At 32.1% G+C, this 23,151-nt stretch overlaps 2 protein-coding genes across 4 annotated transcripts; both read right to left on the minus strand.

The window, feature by feature from the left end:
* Positions 1 to 4: 4 nt before the first annotated feature.
* swi2 (Protein singed wings 2) lies at positions 5 to 22,924 on the minus strand. Of its 3 annotated transcripts, none has more exons than XM_066281354.1 (9): positions 22,652 to 22,919; positions 5,728 to 6,004; positions 4,875 to 5,025; positions 2,590 to 2,729; positions 1,717 to 1,934; positions 1,522 to 1,639; positions 1,201 to 1,320; positions 1,024 to 1,107; positions 5 to 707 (listed from the first exon to the last, which is right to left on the minus strand). In XM_066281354.1, the coding sequence occupies exons 1-9, from the start codon at positions 22,816 to 22,818 to the stop codon at positions 522 to 524; spliced, it is 1,461 nt and encodes a 486-aa protein (XP_066137451.1). In that variant the 5' UTR covers positions 22,819 to 22,919; the 3' UTR covers positions 5 to 521. The 3 variants fall into 3 exon arrangements, with proteins under 3 accessions (XP_066137451.1, XP_066137453.1, XP_066137452.1); XM_066281356.1 differs by having other exon boundaries at positions 577 to 707; positions 1,197 to 1,320; positions 22,652 to 22,921; XM_066281355.1 differs by lacking the exon at positions 5 to 707 and having other exon boundaries at positions 715 to 1,107; positions 1,197 to 1,320; positions 22,652 to 22,924.
* On the minus strand, positions 13,932 to 15,884 carry LOC136351017 (uncharacterized). Its single transcript, XM_066303246.1, has 2 exons — positions 15,826 to 15,884; positions 13,932 to 15,745 (listed from the first exon to the last, which is right to left on the minus strand). The coding sequence occupies exons 1-2, from the start codon at positions 15,838 to 15,840 to the stop codon at positions 14,159 to 14,161; spliced, it is 1,602 nt and encodes a 533-aa protein (XP_066159343.1). The 5' UTR covers positions 15,841 to 15,884; the 3' UTR covers positions 13,932 to 14,158.
* Positions 22,925 to 23,151: the final 227 nt, after the last annotated feature.

Genomic DNA, 23,151 nt, shown 5'->3' on the forward strand with positions numbered 1-23,151 from the left:
CAATATATTATTATAACAATTACATTCTTGTGCCACATTTAGTCTCAATACATTTCACCACAATTTTTCATGCTAAAAAAGCATGAATACGAGATCTAGAAATGCAGCTCAATTAAAACTTACTCAGACAGCCAAGCAACGATGAACGTCCTTACACGTCTTGTATTATAACTTTAAATATTATAACATACATCTGTTTCGCGATTTTGACAGTGCCTTTGCAGTAAAGGTGCCTCAAAATGCATTTTCAATGCTCCAAAATGTTTACTAAATAAAACTAAAGAAAATTCAGAATCGAAAAAACGTAACTACGTTTAGTTCAAATCTTCAGAGCAGATATCTCGGAAATTCCGCACTTCGACTCATCAGTAGAAAAATACGAGAACGTGCCAGAAATTAGCCATGGTTGAAGTGCAAACATCGTATTTTATACTTTAACCATAGGTACCTTTCTCCCATGATTTAAAAATGTTTGCCATTAAAGTTAACGAGAAGATTTTTCCTCAAAATGAGCTGTAACATTATGGTATTTTGGTAATAATCCACGGTAGTCTTCCAGTTTTCTTAAAATAATAGTAGTCATATGCCAGTTTGCCCAGCACAATGAATATCAAGCACCCTAGTACCCCATTCAGCAGATCCAAAGCTTCCTGTATATTATACTCGGATGGGGAGTGACAAACTGCTCCTCTAGAGATGTCAATTACCTGAAATAACGTTATAGCAATGTGAAAAATGAGAAATATGTATGGAAATTCTAAAAAAATATTAATAATGTTAAAATATCGATTATATGTATATTTGCTACATATAAATTTGCGATTCTCTTGGATCTTTATGGTATTATGGAGATTAGCTGTTGGGGCATAGTTCTTTTTCGTAATGATAAAAACAATTACTGAAAAGTCTCCGATATCGAACTGTAATCCGAAGTCAGCGTCAAAAGGACATTAAGCATTTTTTCTATTTTTAGAATTTTAACCATACTGTGTGCGCTACTATTATGCTTTGCGCACCACTTACAGGAACTAAAGGATGTTCCGAGTCCTCGGCACATTTTATATTCGACAGGTCGCTGATTTGGGGCGAGTACTTCTGAAGCATTTCCTGAAAATCACAATATATAAAAATACGTCACAATTTTATGTAACACTTTTAATAATAAACGGTGTATTAGCTGGTTGTGTTGAACTTACCTACCTTAAATCTAGGAGCGAAAAGACAATCGCACCTCCAGGGGTTACCTCCAAGGGTAAGTCTAACAGCATTCGGCATGTTGCTATTATGTTGTAAAGCATTGTCTATAGCATATGCAGGCAACTGAAAGAGAAAAGAAAGAAAAGAAGGTTCTAGTTAGAGAAGTCTCTTGAAAACTTAAAGAATTAAGTATTCATTATTTTGCGGTTTTCTTTCTTAAAAATTAAATCACCTCAGAATATTGTGTACTTTTGTCTATGTATATTTTTACACGAAATTCATTCATATTTTACTCAGAAAACACGCATTTAAGGTACCATTTACCTGACTTAATTGGTTGTGAGTTAATGAAAAAACTCTGAAATGCGTAAGCCAGTATGATCCCTCCAATGTATTGATGTCAGAAATTAGGTTACTGTCAAGATATATGTCCAATAGGTCTCTATAATAGAAGCACTTCTTCATTTTTTTTACTCAGATAATTAACATTTACTTATAAAATTTTGGCTTAAATTTTACCTATAAATTAAATTTTGTTTTAGAGGAGCTAAGTCTGTAAGAAAATTTCCTTCCATATGTAATATCTTCGTTTTCGCTGGGAAAGTGGTGGGAAGTGTAGTCAGTCCTCTGTAAGAACAATTTACTTCTATAATCGGCTCTAGTTCGTCCGTATCCATGTCAGTAATGCACTTGATGAGATTACAGGAACAATTTGGAGTGCAAGTTTTTCGTATTTCCTAGAAAGAAAAAATTCATTAGCAGAACTTTCACTATTTTATATATGAAATCAATATTATAGAATAATACTAATATTTGTAATTTCTCATTTACAAAAATAAAAAAAAAACGAAGTTTACTCGTAAAATATCAGCCTACATCAGTTACAAAATAAAAGCGTTCATTAATTTTTTCTTTAAAAACAAAAAATAGATCAACATTCTATTAAGTGCCTGCGTTGTGTAAACAGGCCAATAAGATTCCTTATTGCAGTTTGAGCATTTTTCAAAAATTTATGATTGACCCATTAAATGATCTGCGCCAATGCCGTTCGGTGTGAGTAACACTCTCGGCATAGTGAATAAATAGTAAAATTTGCTTGATTAGTTAAAAAATAATGACCTCAGGGAGTCAATTGATTAAACAAAAATTATAAATTTCGAAAAATCGCCATCGGCTAAATAGGTCTTTAGTGCCAATGAAGTTTTATATGAACAGTCACTACAAATAATGTACATAAATAGAAAAATTTGTGGTTTGAGCGGTTAATAAATAGTGATTTTATAAGCTGCATTTCGTAAATATCGTGGATTAATATCAAAATTGTGAGTATGGAGTAGTTGAAATTTGAAAAAATGGATATTTTTTACAGGTATTAATGATATCGAAACTTACCAATTTAAATTGTGCTATCGCCATTACTGGTTTATTTTTATGGGGCATTTTAAAACAACGTAAAGAATCCAAATCTTTAAATATTGTCTTATTGAGCTCCAATATCCATTCTATGTTTTTCGAACAATTCCACTGGTTATCTGAAATCATTCATTTATCATTCACGATAAAAACTAAAACTCGAATTAATTTGTAAATTAATGTTTCGAAGAAAATTTAATTTTAATAAGCAAATGATTATGAAAAACTCCTCCTAGGTACTGATTTTGTTGAAGTTTCATGTTACATTGAAAGGGATAGTCGATTTATTCATTACATTACATTTTTTTAACAAATTACTAGACACTACATTGTCTCATTGAAACGTCATATGTTCATCCCTATGGAAATTAGGTTAAAATATACATTAATGATTAGAATTGAAAAACAAATAAAAATGGGATATCTCTGAATAACTTATAAGGGTGGGCCACGAGTAACGCCTCGGAATTTCATGACAAAGCCAAGAGATTTTTTAACTGTTTCTTTTTTGAGGTGGTTACAGACTAACTAGAGCTACATTTTAAAATTATTTTTAAAGTATACAGAGTGTCCCAAACACATGTAATTGATCAAAGTTGCATTTTTTTAATGGGATCCCCTGTATATTATATAATTTTTGAATTCAACCATTAAAATAAAATTAAGTTGTGTTAAAGTTTATGGTATCTAACTCTAGCAGTTTTTGAAATAATTCAGTTTTTGTCAAGATGCAAGATAATTTTCAACAACCAATCTCTCATTCCATATTTAAGTTTTTAAAACAAAATTTTAATAGGAAGCCATCAAGGGACCAAATTTTGTACTGTAAGTTTCAAAAAGTCGGCGAATTGTACAGGGTGTTCTAAAAATAGCGCCAAATTCTTTCAACTTTTAACTGTTAATAACTTTTTTAATTTAAATGGGACACTCGGTATGTTGTGTTACTGTTAGATGCTAAATTTACTTATCTATCAAATATCATTAGGGTTTCCTATGCCTAGCTCTACTCATTTTCGCAAAAAACATACATTTTTATAAAAATATCTAAATCCCCAATTTTAACATTATGCCATATGAAATTGCCAAGATATCCATGCAATTTAATTATTAACTTGCGTATATTTGTATATCATAATTTTAATAATATTAACAAAAAGCAGAAAACTAAGTATAATAAAAAAAAATTATATCAGGTGTTCTACATGATGACCATTTTCTTCTATGCATATTTTGTTTCTTTCTTCAAAAGATTTTCTCACATTTTCCAGCATTTGTGACGTAATAGAGGTAAAAATACCAAATACCCGTCTATTTGGATGTCTTCGATCCAGATACTTTTGGGCATAAACTCTCGATGCCAAAAGGCAATTTTGCTGGCATTCTCCTATCACCATAATCATGTCTATTCGTTTTGGTATCGAATAGGAAAACATCTTTCGAATTAAATTTTTTTAACACTTCAAATAAACAAATCACTTTTAACTAAATATGACAGACCTAAACAAGATGGCAATGTAACTTAATGTCAAAATTGCACGGATATCTTAGCAATTTCATATGGCATAATGTTAAAATTGGGGATTTAGATATTTTTATAAAAATGTATGTTTTTTGCGAAAATGAGTGTAGCTAGGCATAGGGAACCCTAATGATATTCGATAGATAACTAAATTTGGCATCTAACAGTAACATAACATACCGGATGTCCCATTTAATTTAAAAAAGTTATTAACAGTTAAAAGTTGAACGAATTTGGCGCTATTTTTAGAACACCCTGTACAATTCGCCGACTTTTTGAAACTTACAGTACAAAATTTGGTCCCTTGATGGCTTCCTATTAAAATTTTGTTTTAAAAACTTAAATATTGAATGAGAGATTGGTTGTTGAAAATTATCTTGCATCTTGACAAAAACTGAATTATTTCAAAAACTGCTAGAGTTAGATACCATAAACTTTAACACAACTTAATTTTATTTTAATGGTTGAATTCAAAAATTATATAATATACAGGGGATCCCATTAAAAAAATGCAACTTTGATCAATTACATGTGTTTGGGACACTCTGTATACTTTTAAAATAATTTTAAAATGTAGCTCTAGTTAGTCTGTAACCACCTCAAAAAAGAAAGAGTTAAAAAATCTCTTGGCTTTGTCATGAAATTCCGAAGCGTTACTCGTGGCCCACCCTGTAGAGGCACCGAAATTTCGTACTCAAGCTCATTGTACATATGTATGTATATGCACCTTACATTAATGGCTTACCAGATAAATATACTTCGTGTAGTCCATTGAATGTAGAATTGGGAAATTCACTTATACTATTTTTCGTCAGATTCAATATTTGTAAGGAAGGAAAGTAGGTGGTGAAATTTTTCCATAGATTTTCTATATTTAAATTTGATAGGTGTAGTTCCTGAAAAAAAATTAAAAACTCCAATATTTTTCAAGTCTTTGTTTTTGGAAATTTTTGGATAAACACAATTTAGCATTTTGTGGCTTAATTTATTTTGACATTTTCGGGGTTATGAGGTCATTTCATGTATGAGACTACGTTTTTTTCCCTTTTTATTCATATTTTATTTTTGAATTCTTTTCTAAATTTTTTTGAGTTTCATTTTTGTTTCTTTTACAAGCGAAAACATTTTTAACAGCAACGAATATTCTTTTAAACAATTATCTTTAATGTTCATGCTCAATTCAACAAAAATATCTTCATGGTTCAGATCTCACGAACTGATAAGTAGATAATACGTTTAGGAGCTCATAAACATACCGATCTACAGGTAAAACAAATGCATTAATACAGGGTAGTCCGGATTTTATAAATAGCTAGAAAAAAGCATTTTAAGTTGGGTTGCTCTTACAAACATAAATTTCTAAGTCATAGTTTGAGAAAGTTTATAATCATAAAAAAAATTCACTGGTCAACTTGGTCACTCGATATTATTTATTCTAGTGACAGTTCAAAATTTTTTTAAATTTTGCTGAGTTACAGGGTGCAAGAAATGTCAAAAATTTGAACCTACATATGTATATGAGCAACACATCTTAAAGTATATTTTCAAGTGTGAACTGAAGCCCTGATCAACAAATTAGGTCCACTTTGCACATCTACCTTAATATCAAATGAAGTCTGTGGTAATAGAATATTTTTCAACTTCGTTGTGTTTGTTCCACTTATACTGAGTACACTGAGCTTCGGAAAGATATCTGCGAAGACGTTGAAATTTAACGTTTCTGTTTGAAGATTCGATATGTATAAATTTTTAATATCTGTAAAAGTCTGGTTTCTTGGCACGGAGTTGCAGCAATATAGTACGTTTCCATGTTTTTTACAGCTAGTTTCAGTCTCTGGCAGCAGAGCAGCTGGTATGAATGGAAGAAAACAAAACCTAAAAAATAAAAATTATCGTCCGAATAATTTCCTCATTGATTTAGTAGCAATCTTCCGTTACAAATTGAAATCCAGAAGCCAATTCAACGATTGATTTTCTGTAAATCCCTTCAAAAATCAACATATTTGTCGTCAATGGCAAAACTTAGACCTGAGATTTTACATTAATTTTTCCTATCTTTTACTCATGAGCTAAATTCAGTTTGACACCGTTCTGACTTCCGCAAAATGAACTCGAATAATGCATATTTTGTAGTTGAAAATTTTGAGCCGTTCTTAATACAGTCAGAACTTACATCTGAGATTTTAAACATTTTTTTTAATATAGATATTGAGCGTGTAATGATCTCTGCCTTTTACACCGATTCCGATGTTGTTGCATATACAGTTAGGTGCAGAACTGAGTCAATACTTAGAAAATTCGTATTAATGGTGGCATAAACAAAATATCTAACAAGTATTCAAAGGAAGGCTTTTATTTTCAAAAAGTACATTAACATTAACATTAAAACCATACAAAACATTTGCCGAAAATAAATGAGGTACATCAAATAATCCTAAATAACGTTGGTTCAGTTTTGCTCCACTAATATTAACATTGAACACTTTGGTCGACATTGACACTAATATTTGGTCCAGAGACCTTTAGCTTTCTTAACAGCTAGTAGACGTCTTGGCATGCTTTTTGTTAGTGTTTCACAGAAATCAGGTGGAATTTAATCGCATATCCTCCGTTAATATACATCATAATTCAAAATCTTTAAACAATGAAGCCGATTTCAAAGTTTCAAAGAAAATTAATTGAAAAATCACTGATTGATAGAAGATCCACACGGGAAATCGCATTTCAATTAAATATAAGTCAATCCACAGTACAAAGGGTAAAAAATAAGTGCAAAATTTCCTTAAAAATAAATAAAGGTGGCCAACCAAAAAAGATGTCTGCGCAAGATACTAGAAGAGTAATTAGATATTTGGGCAGTGGTGAAGCCTCTTCGGCCTCCAAAGCAGCCGTGTTGCTGCGAGGGGATACTGAGAAATCGGTGAGCAAATGGACAGTCCAACGAGCTTTACATCAGTCCAAATTTGTTGCTGTGGAGAAGAAGAAGAAACCCCTACTTTCTAAGAAGAATATTAGGGCACGACTAGATTTTGTAAAAAGATATGAGGCATGGACCGAGAAGGATTGGATGAAGGTTATTTGGTCTGATGAAACTAAAGTTAACAGATATGCAACAGATGGTCGACATTGGAGCTGGAAACTAGAGGGAGAATCCATGAAACTAAAAGATTTCATTCTGACGGTGAAACATGGGGGAGGAAATATTAAAGCTTGGGGCTGTATGTCGAGATATGGGGTTGGACCATTGAAGAAAATAGATGGGATAATGAACCAGCACATCTATAAAGCCATTTTAAATGATCACCTAATAGATACTGTTAATAATATGCCTTATCCCATTAGCAAAGTAATTTTCCAACAAGACAACGACCCCAAGCATACCGCAAAATCTGTGAAGGAATGGTTGGGTACCCAAAAATTTCAGGTTTTGCAGTGGCCGGCACAAAGTCCCGACCTAAATCCCATTGAGAATTTATGGGCTTACGTGAAATATCATCTGGTCAACGACTACGATTCGCCACCATCTTCACTTAAAGTTTTATGGGAGAGAATAGAAGAAGTATGGGACCAAATTCCACCTGATTTCTGTGAAACACTAACAAAAAGCTTGCCAAGACGTCTACTAGCTGTTAAAAAAGTTAAAGGTCTCTGGACCAAATATTAGTGTCAATGTCGACCAAAGTGTTCAATGTTAATATTAGTGGAGCAAAACTGAACCAACGTTATTTAGGATTATTTGATGTACCTCATTTATTTTCGGCAAATGTTTTGTATGGTTTTAATGTTAATGTTAATGTACTTTTTGAAAATAAAAGCCTTCCTTTGAATACTTGTTAGATATTTTGTTTATGCCACCATTAATACGAATTTTCTAAGTATTGACTCAGTTCTGCACCTAACTGTAAGAATAACATCAACATGAGTCGAGAAGTTTACGTCTTGCTATACCATAGTTGAATCATTGGAGTGATCAATGTTATACTGTAGTAAAACTTATGGAAGAACAGTCCATCAATAATTTGGTCTTAAAAGAAGTTTAGATAAATTTTCAAAAATTAATAAAATTATGATTAAATTGTTTGCTTGAATTTTTCCCACACATATTCTTAAACTTTGATGATTTACCAGAAGTCATCTATAATTAAACGTTCATTATTTGAAGTACTGAATAATGTTTTTTGTCATTAAAATATTATCGTACGAGATGTTAAATACATATCAAATCTTTGTGTCGACATAACAATGAAATTGATAGGCATCTCAGAATGTTTGATAAGAAGGAACGAGTTGATGAAGGAGTTCTAATTCATGTAATATGTATTTCGGAATCAATTTCGTGGCCTCTTGTTGTGCCTGTTGGCACCTGCTTTGGCCAGGTCGGGTCAAGTTTCGTCAATTTCGGTTCAGGTTCGGGCCAGCAAAAAGTATATTAACTGTTTGAAATTTCTTAAATTTCAGATATTTGGCATTTTTAGTTTCCGTTTCATATTTAATGGATTTCTTAAAAAAAAAATAGGTTGGTTAAATTTATTAAATGAATTTAATTAAAACAGCAAATTTAACTTGACAGTTGATTTGGTAAAATTAGTGTATGTTTGTGATAAAACTAGTATGTGGTAAAACTAGTGACATGTTTTGGAAAATTAACATAAAAACACGTCCTGTCAATGAAAAGCGATAATTCAAGACATATTTAGCAACAGTAATAACAACATAGAATAATCGAACATCCTTTGTTTATCTGATGGCTTGCTCTGGTACGCGTCTATTCTGATTAGTACATTTACTGAACTTTATTACAAAAATATTTACACTTTATTACAAAAAATATTTGTCGTAAATATCATACATTTAATAAGAACGCACGTTGGTAACGATCGCTGTGAGAAAATGTGAGTGTTGTATTTGAGAAAATCTAATTTCGGAACAAATTTAAATTCACAGACATTCAATGGAAAATTTGTTTTATGTATCATCGATTTTTAGGTCTTGCCTAAATGCTACAAAATAGGTCACGCGGTACAAAAATTTTATTAGTGTTATACGTGGTGTCATAAAATTAAGACTCGACAATGGAATTTTGCAAACCCATTTTATAACAATGTCACCATTCTGATTACTCGAATATTAGAAATATTGCTGGAATTACTGAATTACTGGATATATTCGTAAAAAAAAAATGTGTCTCAGAAGTTAACAGCCTTCAATCCAAAATTTATCTGCATCAAAAAGCGATGACAACTCGCTATATTAATAACGCTCGAAAATTGCTTCTTTATGGAAATACACGGGGTTCAAACGTCATTGTGCAGGTCTAAAATATTAGTAAAATAAAAAAAAAACACATTTTTTTTGTAGTTTTACCATCAGTTTTGTTTTTATTTTCCAAAAGCTGCTTTCACAGATTTTGAGCTTTTCTGATTTTTCGCAAACCAAATAAAATTTGACGTTTCGCTTTCGAATCTTAATGTTCCATCAAATGCAGCAATATTAGGCGACAATAAATAATTGCAATCAACTAATACTCATTATACCATGAAGAAGGGGCCTTTTTACTCACCCCCATACAGACAACTTCAGCATAATCGAACCAGCTCTCGATACACGCGAATTGTAACCGTTTTATGTAAATATTTGAGTGCTCGTATATCTAAGAAAAGATTTTTACAATATATATTTTTATGTTGGTTGCATTTTCAAGTATGGCTCGTTACAAATTTCGCATTAATAAATCTCAGTGGTCCACATGCACGCTTTGTGGGTCAATCGGCCACCTTTTTATATATTTTATCTGGAAGTGGCGCCTGTTGATCCAGAAAAAGCCCAACATCTTTAGTCCTGGGTAGAGTCCGGTAAATTTAATCTTTCGCCTCAGTAGGGACATTATTAATGCATAACGTAGGGACTTTTGCGTTTAAATTTAATATACAAATTAAGATGTTTTGTTTAATTTAATATATGGATTTTGAACAATGTCAGTGCCGATTTTAACAATCTACAGGGTGTCTCTAAAAGGTGTGTACAAAATTCTACCACAGATTTCTGAGGTCAAAACATGACGATTTAACCTAATTTACCTTAGTCCAAAGTAGACGGTTTTCGAAATACAGGGCGTCAAAGTGGAAACAAAAAAAAGCAAAAAAATTCATTTCTTTGTTGGTAATGCTGCTATCTACAGAAAATGTCGTATCGGGCGGTTTTTGGGGATAAGAAATCAGAATCCGTTTACATTTTCGATGCACAATGTAGAGGGCGTTGTCAGCGCTCGATGAACTCTCTTTAAAAGGGCATAACTTTTTCATCACCCGGTATAAAATTTATTTACGACTAAACTTGTGTTTTCCTACATTTTTGAAGAAAAAAAGGTCTCTTGTTAAAAATCTCTACGAAGTTTCCTTCTTGAGATATTTGAAGCTTAAAGTTCGCTGCATGTCTCGAACAACAATTTTAATGTACTACATATCTATTCTTACAGTTGGATCGAAAAAAATCAAAACTTAAAAATAGGTTACAAATTACTTGAAAACATAGATACCAAACATAAACACGAAAAAATTATACTTTTAGTAGATGTTGGAAATGACCACCATTGACTTGCATACAAAGATTAATCCGACGCAAGAAATTAAAATGTACTCTATTCGTCAATTCTTCGTCGTTCTTTAAAATGTTTACTGCATTTTGAATTCGTCCCCATAGTTCCTCTTCACTATTTATGGCCGTGAAGTATATCATGGACTTTAGAGTCCCCCATAAAAAATAATCCATCGGAGTTAAATCCGGTGAGCGCGGTGGCCATGGTACCGGAGCATCATTTCCTCTACCTATCCATCTTTCTATTCATCATTTCTTCTTCAATTTCAGGAACCCTTGTCCTACGTTCCCGTCCATAATTAGCAGTTACAGGAATAAAGCTGCCGGTTTCGCGAAGTCGCCTCTCGATGGCACCAAATGTTTGGTGGTTTGGTATGCGTCGATTTGGAAACCTTTCGTTGTACACCCTAACGCTTTAGCGACCATTTTCTTGACAAAATCCATAAACTAATAACATATTTGTCATTTCTACATTTGTGTAAATTTCGGCCATTTTAAAAATTGAACTTGCACAAAACTTGAAAAATTACACACAACTTTGAAGCAACTTTAATAATCCACAACACCTATACTACTCATAATAGGTACGAGTAAGTCCAATTTCATTTAAGCAGAATAAGTAACAAAAAATTGGTATGCACAAATAAAAACATGAAGATTTAAATAAAAAGATAAGAATTGAAGACTATTTTTAAGTTTTGATTTTTTTCGATCCAACTGTAAGAATAGATATGTAGTACATTAAAATTATTGTTCAAGACATGCAGCGAACTTTAAGCTTCAAATATCTCAAGAAGGAAGCCTCGTAGAGATTTTTAACAAGAGACCTTTTTTCCTTAAAAAATGTAGGAAAACACAAGTTTAGTCATAAATAAATTTTATACCGGGTGATGAAAAAATTATACCCTTTTAAAGAGGGTTTATCGAGCGCTGACAACGGCTTCTACATTGTGCATTGAAAATATAAACGGATTCTGATTTCTTATCCCCAAAAACCGCCCGATACGACATTTTGTGTAGATAGCAGCATTACCAACCATGAAATTAATTTTTTTGCTTTTTTTGTTTTCACTTTGACGCCCTGTATTTCGAAAACCGTCCACTTTTGGACTAAGGTAAATTGGGTTAAATCGTCATGTTTTGACCTCAGAAATCTGTGGTAGAATTTTGTACAGATCTTTTAGAGACACCCTGTATAACGTATTAAAATATTTCACGTGCTCAATTTTGACTTTCACTTTATTTTTTCTACTCTAAAGCTATTTTTACCAAAAGTAAAGGCATTATGACTGTTTGTAATCAGTATGCAAACTAACTTCTTTGGCATATTAATTTATCTAATCGTATAAATTCGTTCATAGTAATATTACGCAATAATAATTATGCAAATCAATTTAAATCAAATATTGGGGAGTCGTCTTTAAGGTCATTTAGGTAGAACATTTTGTTCTTAAAAACAAATTTTTGACGATTTCAACAAATTAAACTGTCTCGGGCACAACATTTGAATATCAATTTAGAATGATTTTTAATCATTATAAGTTACTCTTTTTTGGGTATTGGATTTTCTGTTATGTCATTTAGGTACCTATTCGAACGAATAAATAATTTAAATGTCGCATGGGACTATTCATCTCAGACACATTAATATTTCCTTCACTAATTAAAGGTCAATACAACCTCATGTACAAAACTGTGAAATATTTTTTATCACAGGGAATACATAAGTATAGGTAATTGATGTGACTCATAAATGGTTTTTTGTCTTATAAGGCGAATACTGTTTCTGCTTGCGTAATTAAGGTAGTACTCTGACTACGAAGTATTTAAATTAATTAAGTTTTACGATTACACGGACATATACATAGTGGTCCACTTCACCGATATTGTCATATATGTATATCTTTTAGTGTTCGAAATAGATCAAAAAACTAAATTAGGACGTTGTACAAAATCGCGCGATGCTTATCCTGAAATTTTAATAAAACGTTGAAGATCTACGTTACATCTTCATGTATTGTGTCAATCAATTTTAATTATATTTTTAAACAAAGTCGAGCAAAAATAATAATATTTAACCAAAACTTCGTATTTTTTTTAAATCTCCGCTGGGGTTTTCATATTTTAATTAGAGCAATTTTGAAGGCAATTGCCCTACGTCTGACCTAGTTATCGCGGTTCATTGTTTGAAAAATGACAAAAAAATTAGTACCGACCCCACATAGATATTTTTCGAAAAAATGTCGAGATTTTCGATGTGATGTTTATAATATCATTAGACTCATATGGGTCCTATAATGACCGACCATACCCTAGTTATGGTTGGCGAACTATGAAAAATAATTTTTTTCGAATCGTCATTTACGATACCAAAACACTGCAAAAATTAAGGACCAAAGTAAAGCTGCACTTCGGAATGTTTACAAATTTTTGTCAAGTGATTTACAGTGTCTTGTATAGCTCGTCGAAACGATTACAACAGCATTTTTAGTCTCGGAAATACACAGTTTTTTCCCCATCCAACCAACTTTGCATCTCTTACAGTCTTCAAGATCCGTGAAATCGTTTCTTAAGTAGAACATCCCGTATATTGAAAACCGTCGTTACCTTGGCTCTTTCTGTTAAATAGGTTTCCGAAATGTCTTTCAATCATTTAACAAACTTCGAACAAGAACTTTTATCTAAACTTATGCACCCACCAATCCAAACTCATCGTCTTTCTCGTTTGGCTTTCACTGGAAATTCCAAATAACATGAACTGATGTAACTTTTTTATGAATGTGTGAGGAGCTAAGTTGATTTTAGGATTTCTCGCCAAATTGGATTACTCTGATATTCGAATTTTCTTCAAAATTTTGAAGCAATTTCGCGAATTTCTCTCAAGATTGTCAAATATTGTAAACTAACTTGAACCGTGTCCTGAGTTCCCAGTATGATTGGGGTTCCGACATAGGAAAATTATCAAAATTGAATATGTATCTGACTCGTATCAGCATGAAAGGGGTTGAATAGCAAATAAATCTATAAAAGTATTATTTTTCTCTTTTTGAAAATAGGTGACGAGGATTTTTTTTCATTTCATTTCCATTCTATCTTTATTCTGTAAGGGTATTTCCGATTGGAATTAGTGAATACGTTACTTGTCAATCAGAATTTATATCGTAAACATAATTATTTACAAGGAGTCAAAAAACGTTTCAATAAACCAGATGTTTCATTCCATTTTTTATTAGTCTGTTCACGCTTACAAATTATATCATCATCTTACACGGAACTTTGAGTATTACGATTAATTAAAAAATAATAAAACGCTAATTATGAACAAATACATTAAGTGTTGTAGATTAATGGGAGCGTTATGTGATAGTGTATACATCTTAAAAATTGTCGTCTTTGATTCGTGTGATTTTCATTTTATCTCTCGTCTGTGATCATTTATTTCTGGTATTTTGGAAGTCCATAAGCAGAAAAACCTACTGCTTGCACGTCTTGATTATTACTTTCAGCTATTCTCTGTTCAATGAAGTTGGGGTAAACTTGATTTATTGTAGTTGTCGCTTCAGAGTCTGAAGGAACAGCGGTGCTAGCTTCTACTTGTCCTTCAGATTCCGCTGATTCATTGCTTTGAAAGGCAGTGTCTGTCTGGTTGGTTAGACTTCCTTCTTCACTAGCAGGAGCAACTCCACCTCCAAAAACATTCAAAGAATTAAAAGAGGATTTTCCAATTGTTATGGGTGTAACAGAATAGGGGGCCGAAAAGTCTCTGACGAATGAGACCGGTACATTGTCTTGATGGCGTACTTCAGGTGCTGCTTGATCAACGTTCTCAGATATTTTATTGTCTAAATTTATCAAAGTTGGGGTAGACGACTCGACCATACTATTGAGTTTCGCATTAAGAGCTCTGCCAATATTTAAAGGTGAAACAGTGGATGGAAACCCATTTTGTGGTTCGTTTGAAGTAACTTTGGTACCAGCTTGAAGATTAGAAATAATTTGACCACTTGCACCATATTTGCTTTGAATTTCAGCCACTGCAGCTTCAGCTTCTTGCGGGGTTTTGTATTTAATGAAGAATACTTCAGGTTTGGGCGCTTCAGTGCTGGAAGCAGATTGTTGGAAGCGAAGAGTTGGATGAATTTCAGGCTTCTTAACCAAAACGTAAACCAAAGTCTTCTGTTCCAATGGAGGTGCCACCGGTACTGTAATTGTAGTCTTACTGCGGTGAGTGGGTGCTTTGATGAAGATGATTTTGTATGCCTTCTTTTCTGCGCTACGAGGAAGATCGATTTTAGCTTCAATTTCTTGTTCTTCCTCGTCGTCTTCGGGTGCAGCAAAGAAATACAACTGTTTGGTAACTTCAGGCTCTTGACTTTCATCAGATACATCTGTTACAACTCCAAATGCTTCATTAATGCTCCCTCCACTAGTTTGGCGTGTTCCTTGTTGCAGGCCTATCTCGGCATTTGACGATATACTTACTTGAGAATTAACATTCGCATCGTTGTTGAGAGTTGAAGATAATGTTCCCAAAGAATTTAAACCGAGTTTTGGCTGATTTAAAGAAGAGACAAACTGGTAGCTGTTGAGTGATTGCGGATACTGTAGAAGGTTGCTTGGTGTTGATGTACCTTGGAATTCAGAACTATAGACACTAGGTGCAGGCGTAGACACTTCAAAACTAGACACTCCTGCAACTGGAGTGGGGGTAGACACTTGATAGGTTGAATATCCAAGACCCGGCACAGAATTTACATAATCACTGTAACTTTGTACCACAACTCCGGCAGGAGACTGAGTGGAGCTTACGAAATTAACTTGAGGTCCGGAAACACTTGGCAGAGGAAACTGAGCAGATCCAGAAGTGCTATATGCAAGGCTTTGCCCTCCAGTTCCTAATATCGAAGACAGCGGAACTTCATAGCTTGATATGGGATTCGTTTCTGGTACGACACTTTTATGGTAAAGCTGGTTATTTAGATGGCTTACATCAGCACAAACTAAGCCCGCGAAAAGGGCCACCTATAGGAAAGTAGTCATTTTGAGAAAAATTTTTTACCTATCAGCAATTGGCACATAGCTTAAGTAACACCAGTTCTTACCAAAATAATCTGCATTATGAAGCGATCGGAATGATTCTGTGAAGAAAATGTGATAATGAAATGTATTTATATGCTCTCCCCACTTGGAGCAGGACATCCTATTGCCAAGGTTGAATTAACATTTTAAGGATATTAAAATCTACTAAAATTCATCACCTCGTTTCATCGTAAGCAAATGAATTCGTCCACCTTTAATATGTTCGGATTAGACAAAATTACGTAACTCTCCATTTGGATAATAAATTGTTAAACAAATACGAGTGTTTGTATATACACTACAAATAAAAATCATCAAAACGGCCAGAGGCCAAGTTTATTAAAGGAGCCGCCGACCCTAGCTCGTGCTTCCCTAATGAATTATTCAAAGACGGAAAAGTGCATTTCATTTCAATCACTTCTGATTTTGGCAATTATTTACCTTTTTGATTACCTCTGCTAATGATAATTAAACATTTTTCATCAATTCAAACATTTGATTAATGGGTTCGTTAGTATTGCTATTTACTTGAATACAAAGGGTAATTGGAAGCCAAAAAATTAGTGGATATTTATGGAAATTAGTAACAGTAGATATAGGCCTAGCATAATTTACCGAGATTTAAGATCTAGGAAGTATTGCGTAAACAAGCTTACTCTAGGAAATCGTCATCAAATAGGTAGTTCGTTAGTGATCTGGGGAGTTAGGTGTAGGAAGGCCTTTACACAATTGTAATATCGAGCTTAACTTTACCCCAATAACTTCAGATAATTTAAGTAAGTAGAGCGAAAGGCCAATTATTATCAAATAGAAGAACTTTGTGTGTTTACTTAGTCTTAAACAAAGTAAATTACTTTTAGATGGTTCGAGAAATAAAACGCAGGGTCCAATCTTATACATTCTCGTTTGTTAAGTTGCCCTAACGTTAATATAGAAAATCTTGTATTAATTTCCCTCTGAATTGAACAATTTATAAATTTCCTAGATCTTTTTTTTGATCCAAAGTGTTATTAAGTCACGTAATGGGGCGTTGGTAAGGGCATCCCGAACACTATGTAGAATTTTATTTAATAGTTGTGTATATAGTTTATATTATTTCCTAAAATTTTAAGCAAAACCCTGACACCTTTATTAAATTTCATGGCGTATTATGAAACTAGCGGTTTTATTATTATCAGCGTAAAATGTTTTCTTTTTACATCTAGCCAGAAAATATGCATTTGCTGTTGACATTTCCTATCTGAAACTAACGTTTTGTCAATCAAGACCAGAAAGCCAATCTAAGGGATCAGAAAACAAAATTTCCGATCTCTGTTATTTGGCTTTGCGAACCCTTTGTTTATAAAATAATACTGTTAAACTTTGAAAAATGGCTTTGTTAGTAGCTGTATGATATGTCTAAATATAAAGTATAAAATAAAGCACAAATCAGCTAATGTCGATCGTAATCAAATATACTACATAACGCATCCGAAAATATTTTAATTGTCTTGTAATGCATCGTATCGCCGCTCAAAGCATTACTTTCCAGCCTTGTAAAGTAACTAATAATTTTTTTTCTTTATCTAAAAATGTAGAAAACAGATAATAAAAGAAGAACCATATTAAATAAATCTTAGGTATCTCGAAATTTATTTAATTTAATTTGTTTTCAAAATTTGACCTCGGGGGATTATAATTAGGTCAAATGAATACTTATTTTTAGACATATTTTCTATAGAAAAATGAAGTTAGGAGTTAATTATCTTAGTTTATATCATATTAAATAATTACCGATAACTAAAATTTCTGAAAGCTTCGAAAATACATAAAAAAGAACTATAGACTCTCTTTTAAGCAAGTTATCGGATATCTTGGGCACTTTAGGAGATTTTATCTGTTTTATCGCTATTTAGTGTATTATTGGATATATTATTTAGTTATTTATTTATTTTAAGAGAAAGGAGGCACAAAAATACTCTTTGGCATGTGTAGGATTCGAAAATAAATCCTTCACCTGCCGCTTAAGAGGTGTTACCGAGTTACACCAGCCAGTACGTGTGTATAATAAATGTCTCGCCATCTTTAAGACATCCTAATCACTTGGGGTCCTCTCTACTGCTCAGAATTTTTCTCACCGTGATTTAGTCATGCATGCTTATGAATATAAAGAGTATAAAGTTGAAATTGCAATGTTTAATCTAACTGTGACCGAACCTGAGCTGACCAGTAATAAAATTTCATTCTTTCTATCTATTTAAAATTCTATTTTGCAAAGTTACAGATCTGCGAATTTTTCAGTACAGATCTCAACTTAATTTTATGCCATCTGAATAGTAGAATTCGGTTTGGTGTTTTCCCAGAATGTTAAATTTTTAATTTAATTGGTCTTTATTTGCGAATATATTAACTACGAACCTTTTTTTAAATAATATTAAAGATTTAATTAATATTTATAGTAAACATATGACTAATGAATGAAAATGTTATAAGGTTATGTATATTATTCTTTAATTTATATTTAGTGAATTGTATCAGGACCTTCTGCTATGAAAGATATTGCGTCTGTTCCTACATTTTATTAAAACTACATTTTTTAACGATGAATGGATATTATAGAAATGAATAACAAGAATTTTGGGAATCTTATAGTAAAAATTTGTTAAATCTAGAATTTTTAATAAATGTGAAAAAATTACAGAAATCTACGAAGATTTTCATAAAATCTGAAAGAATTTTTCTAAAGTTTTAATAAATTTCTAAAAAAAAACTCTAAGAATCTAAGTAGTTTCCAAAAAAAATTATTTATTAGTAGCTATTTAATGGAAAATATGTCAAATTTTCAGTTGACCTAAATGGAGGGGAAATCCTGAATAAAAACTAAATTCTGTCAAACTTTTCTTATCTGTGGGATTTTACAGTATTTTTTCTATGAGATGCTTATTTCAACACGCTTTTACCTTATTTGGCATACTTTCGACGTTAACTTTAATATTAAGTAAATTAATATACGAATTCCGTTATATGTATTGTAAGAATTGTAATACCAGTAACTGTGAAAACATGTTTTTTTGTAGAAAAAAAGAATTGCCAAGTTTTAGTATAAAATTTATTTAATCTTACGTACATGAAACGAATTCTTAAGTTTAACGATAACGTACGAAATCGTTTGATGCCTAACCATTCCATTTCAAAATATGTCTCTAAAAAATGAGCAAATGCTAATTATGTTGATGTATTTTAATAAGGTGACCCTAATTTTAATGGCTCAACAATTCCTTGAACAAATATTCGCTTGTAAACATAAATGTTACATATTTAAGAAATATTATTAATATTATACATTAAAACCCCAAGATGTGCTCTCTATTCTGCACATCTTGCATAAGAATCATATTAATTTGAATGACGATTCAATGTCGCTTTCTGGGCTGACATTTGGTTTGCATAGTCACCCCATAAATTTACAATTTCATAAATATGCAAATTAACAATCGGAAATTAAGAATGTGAATGTTTCGTTTATCCTTAATAGGCAATTTTGTGTTAATCTGATTTTTAGTTATTCAGAATAGCAAGTAATCTCGAACATTAGGTGCTTAGTGCAAAAATTAATTTAAATTTGTCATCTTTCTTTTGCAGAGTGTAACTATCAAATTATTTGATTGTCCTGAATGAACCTTCAGGGACGAATAATCCGAAATAAAAATATATATTTTTTTAACTCTTGATATATGTGAGGCCTCACAGCACTCATTCCAAAAAATACCACTCATCTATCAAATATTATGCGTCTACCTATATTTGAGAATATTTACTCTTTGCATAGATTGAAGGTAAAGAGAGAAGTCCTATTTTCACTCACTTTAAACACCATTAAATTAATATTTTATTATTTATGGTATATCGCCAGTGAGCAAATAATAAACATTCGGTTAGTTTACTATCACCTTGAATAAATTGATTCAGCTGCATTTTAACTCTTTCTGTGTACTTGTGCGAATGGAAACTATTTTAACCGTAAACTGACAAGTTAATTTTAGATGTATTTAGCGATTTTTGAGTGCATTTAGGGATATATTTGTTCTTGCAGTTTTGTCTTTCGTTATTAACTCTCTTCTTAAAATACATCTACAAAACTTTGACTTTGTACAACTTTGTGAATAAATCACAATTGATTATACAGGGTGTTTCCTAACTACGTGTAAAAAATTTAAAGGCGTAATCCTCGACTGATTTTGAGTCAAAAATGTCTAATAAACATATGTCCGCAAATGCCGTGTTTCCAAGATACAGGGTGTTGAAATGTGACAAGAAAAAGAGATTTTATTTCCAAAATGACTCAATTTGGGTGTTTAAATTTTAGAAAAGACAATTTTTTGGGGGAATGCTTTAATGATTAATTATAAGAATTGCTGAAAATGACCACCATTACTCATAATGCACGCTTCTATCCTTCTTGTTAATGATTGTCTCACTCTCTCGACAACTCCTGATGTGTTGCGTATCGTTTCACATCCGGTAATTATACGTTCCTGAAGTTGATCTAGAGTGTTTATTGGGACAGCATAGACAAGTCTCTTCAGATCACCACAAAAGTAGAAGTCCAGAGGATTACAATCCGGGGACCTTGCTGGCCACGACTGGTTAGGCTCTGGGACACCTCTGCCTATCCATTTATTTGGAAAAGTTGCATTTAAGTGCTCGCGTATAGGTATAAGGTATAATCTGATTTTTGAGACACAGAACTAAATTTTTTCACTTTAGAGAGTAAAACACCAAAATAACACTGACTATCTTGTTTATAGTAGTGGAAGTAGCAAAAAAAACTAACAATAAACAAGTTAGTAAATACCACCAAACCTTTAGAAACCTTTAAAACCTTTTTCAACGTCTTTCAGTCAACACCCTGTATCTTGGAAACAAGGCATTTGCGGACATATGTTTATTAGATATTTTTCACTCAAAATCAGTCGAGGATTACGTCTTTAAATTTTTTACACGTAGTTAGGAAACACCCTGTATAAATGTTTTTCCAACTTAACAAAAATCTTTAGTCTGTATGGAATTCAGATGTTTTCCCTTGTATAAATAATTGACATTGACAGTGATTAAATTTGACAGATGATTTTGTTTAAAAATTTAGCAAATGTCATATTTTGTTAGACATATGTGAAATTTCTAACCTGATTCAGTCACTCAGAAATTTAATATATTCCTAATATATTTTGATATTTACAGTTAACATACAGAATGGCGCGAAAATATACCGAAAAATTTTTTGAAAGGTGATGGAAGGCATTAATACAAACTTTTTTTTATTAAATAAACATATACCCGCAAATGGGCTGTTTGAATAGAGAAAAGGTATACTAAGATTTGGTCATTACAATCACTTTTTGTTCATGTTGTTTGGTTTGGTCGGTAAAAAAACGATGGCTTACAGTAATTGTTCAATATGTTGGCCATTTGCTTCCATGCAAAGATTGTACCGTCTCTTTATTGACTCATGGATCCTATAGAATATTCCGGGAATGACTCTTAGATGTGAGCAACTGGCCATTATTCTTGCTAAGAGATCTTCCTTGTTACGAATAAGCGTTTCGTAGACTAGAAATTTGAGATAACTGCGAAGAAATAAATCCAGGGTGTTGAGATCAGGAGAACGCGCGGGCCTGGTTGCAAGATTTCCTCTTCCAATCCATCGATGCACATCGATGAGTTCTTCAAATGAGAAATGTATGCTTTTCTTTTTGTTTTGCGGGAATATGTTTATTAAAGAAAAGAAATGTGTATTCCCCACCATCCGTTAAAGTTTGTCGGTATATTTTTGGGACACCCTGTATTCCTTATACACATAAGTAGGCATAAATGGTTAAAATCAAGCTGAATCCATTTGTTCAAGGTGATAATAAACCAAGCGATTATTAATTGTTTGAGCTAAATAATTTAAGTTATTAAAAAAATATTATTTGCTGACTGACCATATTGTACAAAGTATAAAATATTAATTCAATAATGTCCAAACTGCGTGAGAATGGAACTTTCCTCTTTGAATTCAAACTACATATCATAAATAATAACTATTCTCACATATAAAGTATTAATTTTTCAGGTCAATAGGTAGTTCTTTTTCATTAGGCGGCATTAGATATAAGAGTGGTATCTCTTGGGATAAATGCTAGCAAGCCCCACACATATGAATAATTAAACAAAATATTAATTTTTATATAGGATTCTCCGTCTCTGAGGACGAATTCAAAATTTGATATATTTTCCGTTAAGTAGGTATTAACAAATTATTATTTTTTATTACTTTAATTTTTAGAGTTTTTTTAAGACACTTTTTGAAGATTTATGGAAATTTTTTCAAATTACCAAGAAATTTTCATAGATTTTTGTCACCCTTAACACAATTATCTGTTACTTTTAGACAATTTCTATACACAAATTTTTAAGATTTTTTCGGCATATCTGTTACCTACTTTATTCTACTAAGTATATTGTAACTCTGTTTATATCCACAAAACCGTGTCATAAAGATTCTTATAATCAAATTGAACATAATAGTTTTAATCTCAGTGGCACATGAGGAACTCATATATATATTATGATATAGATTACATATGATACGTTACATATGATATAAAATATTTCTTGGTTGGTGTAAAAGTTCTTTCATATCCCTACTCTTTTCGCACGTCGACTTTTCTGACCTATCATAAAATCTCAACAAATTTTTCAAAATTTGATTGATTGATTGCAATTCATCACATGTGCTCTATATTATTTATTTATGAAGACATAGTAGCACAATTGCTTGACAATTACGTTAAATAAAGATTTTAATAATTAATTGCTGTATCTTACCATACTACGAAAATCATGACTTTCACCGAGAAAATCTTCTGATTTTCCAGCAACATAGCTAAAGCGCACTCAGCCCTGCCCCGCACTAAAAACTGAGTCTCGGAAACCCCGATCGCAAACATTATTCCTGCAATTTGCACTTCTTTATTAATCGATACAGTAAACATAGATAATACATATTATCTTGTGACCGATCATTTTCTTATATTCTGAACCAGTCCAAAGACGCCCATACGTTTACTTGCTAAATTGCTTTCGTTTCAACAATTTCAAGGTGTATTCGTAATTATTTTTAAAGGCCTGCCCATGATGGGACAACGTACATTCTCTTATTAAATGTGTTGCACAATTTTAAACGTGATACTTTTATAGGATGCCAACAATGACCAGACACTGTAGACAGCTTTTCAAAAAAGTCAGTAAAAACATCTACATGTAGAGAGATCTATCTAGTTTCATGTATTTTTAAATAATTTTCTTTGCTTGAAAATGAAACTGTC

This window comes from Euwallacea fornicatus, chromosome 4 (genome assembly GCF_040115645.1).
Source record: "Euwallacea fornicatus isolate EFF26 chromosome 4, ASM4011564v1, whole genome shotgun sequence".
Classification (NCBI taxonomy): domain Eukaryota; kingdom Metazoa; phylum Arthropoda; class Insecta; order Coleoptera; family Curculionidae; genus Euwallacea; species Euwallacea fornicatus.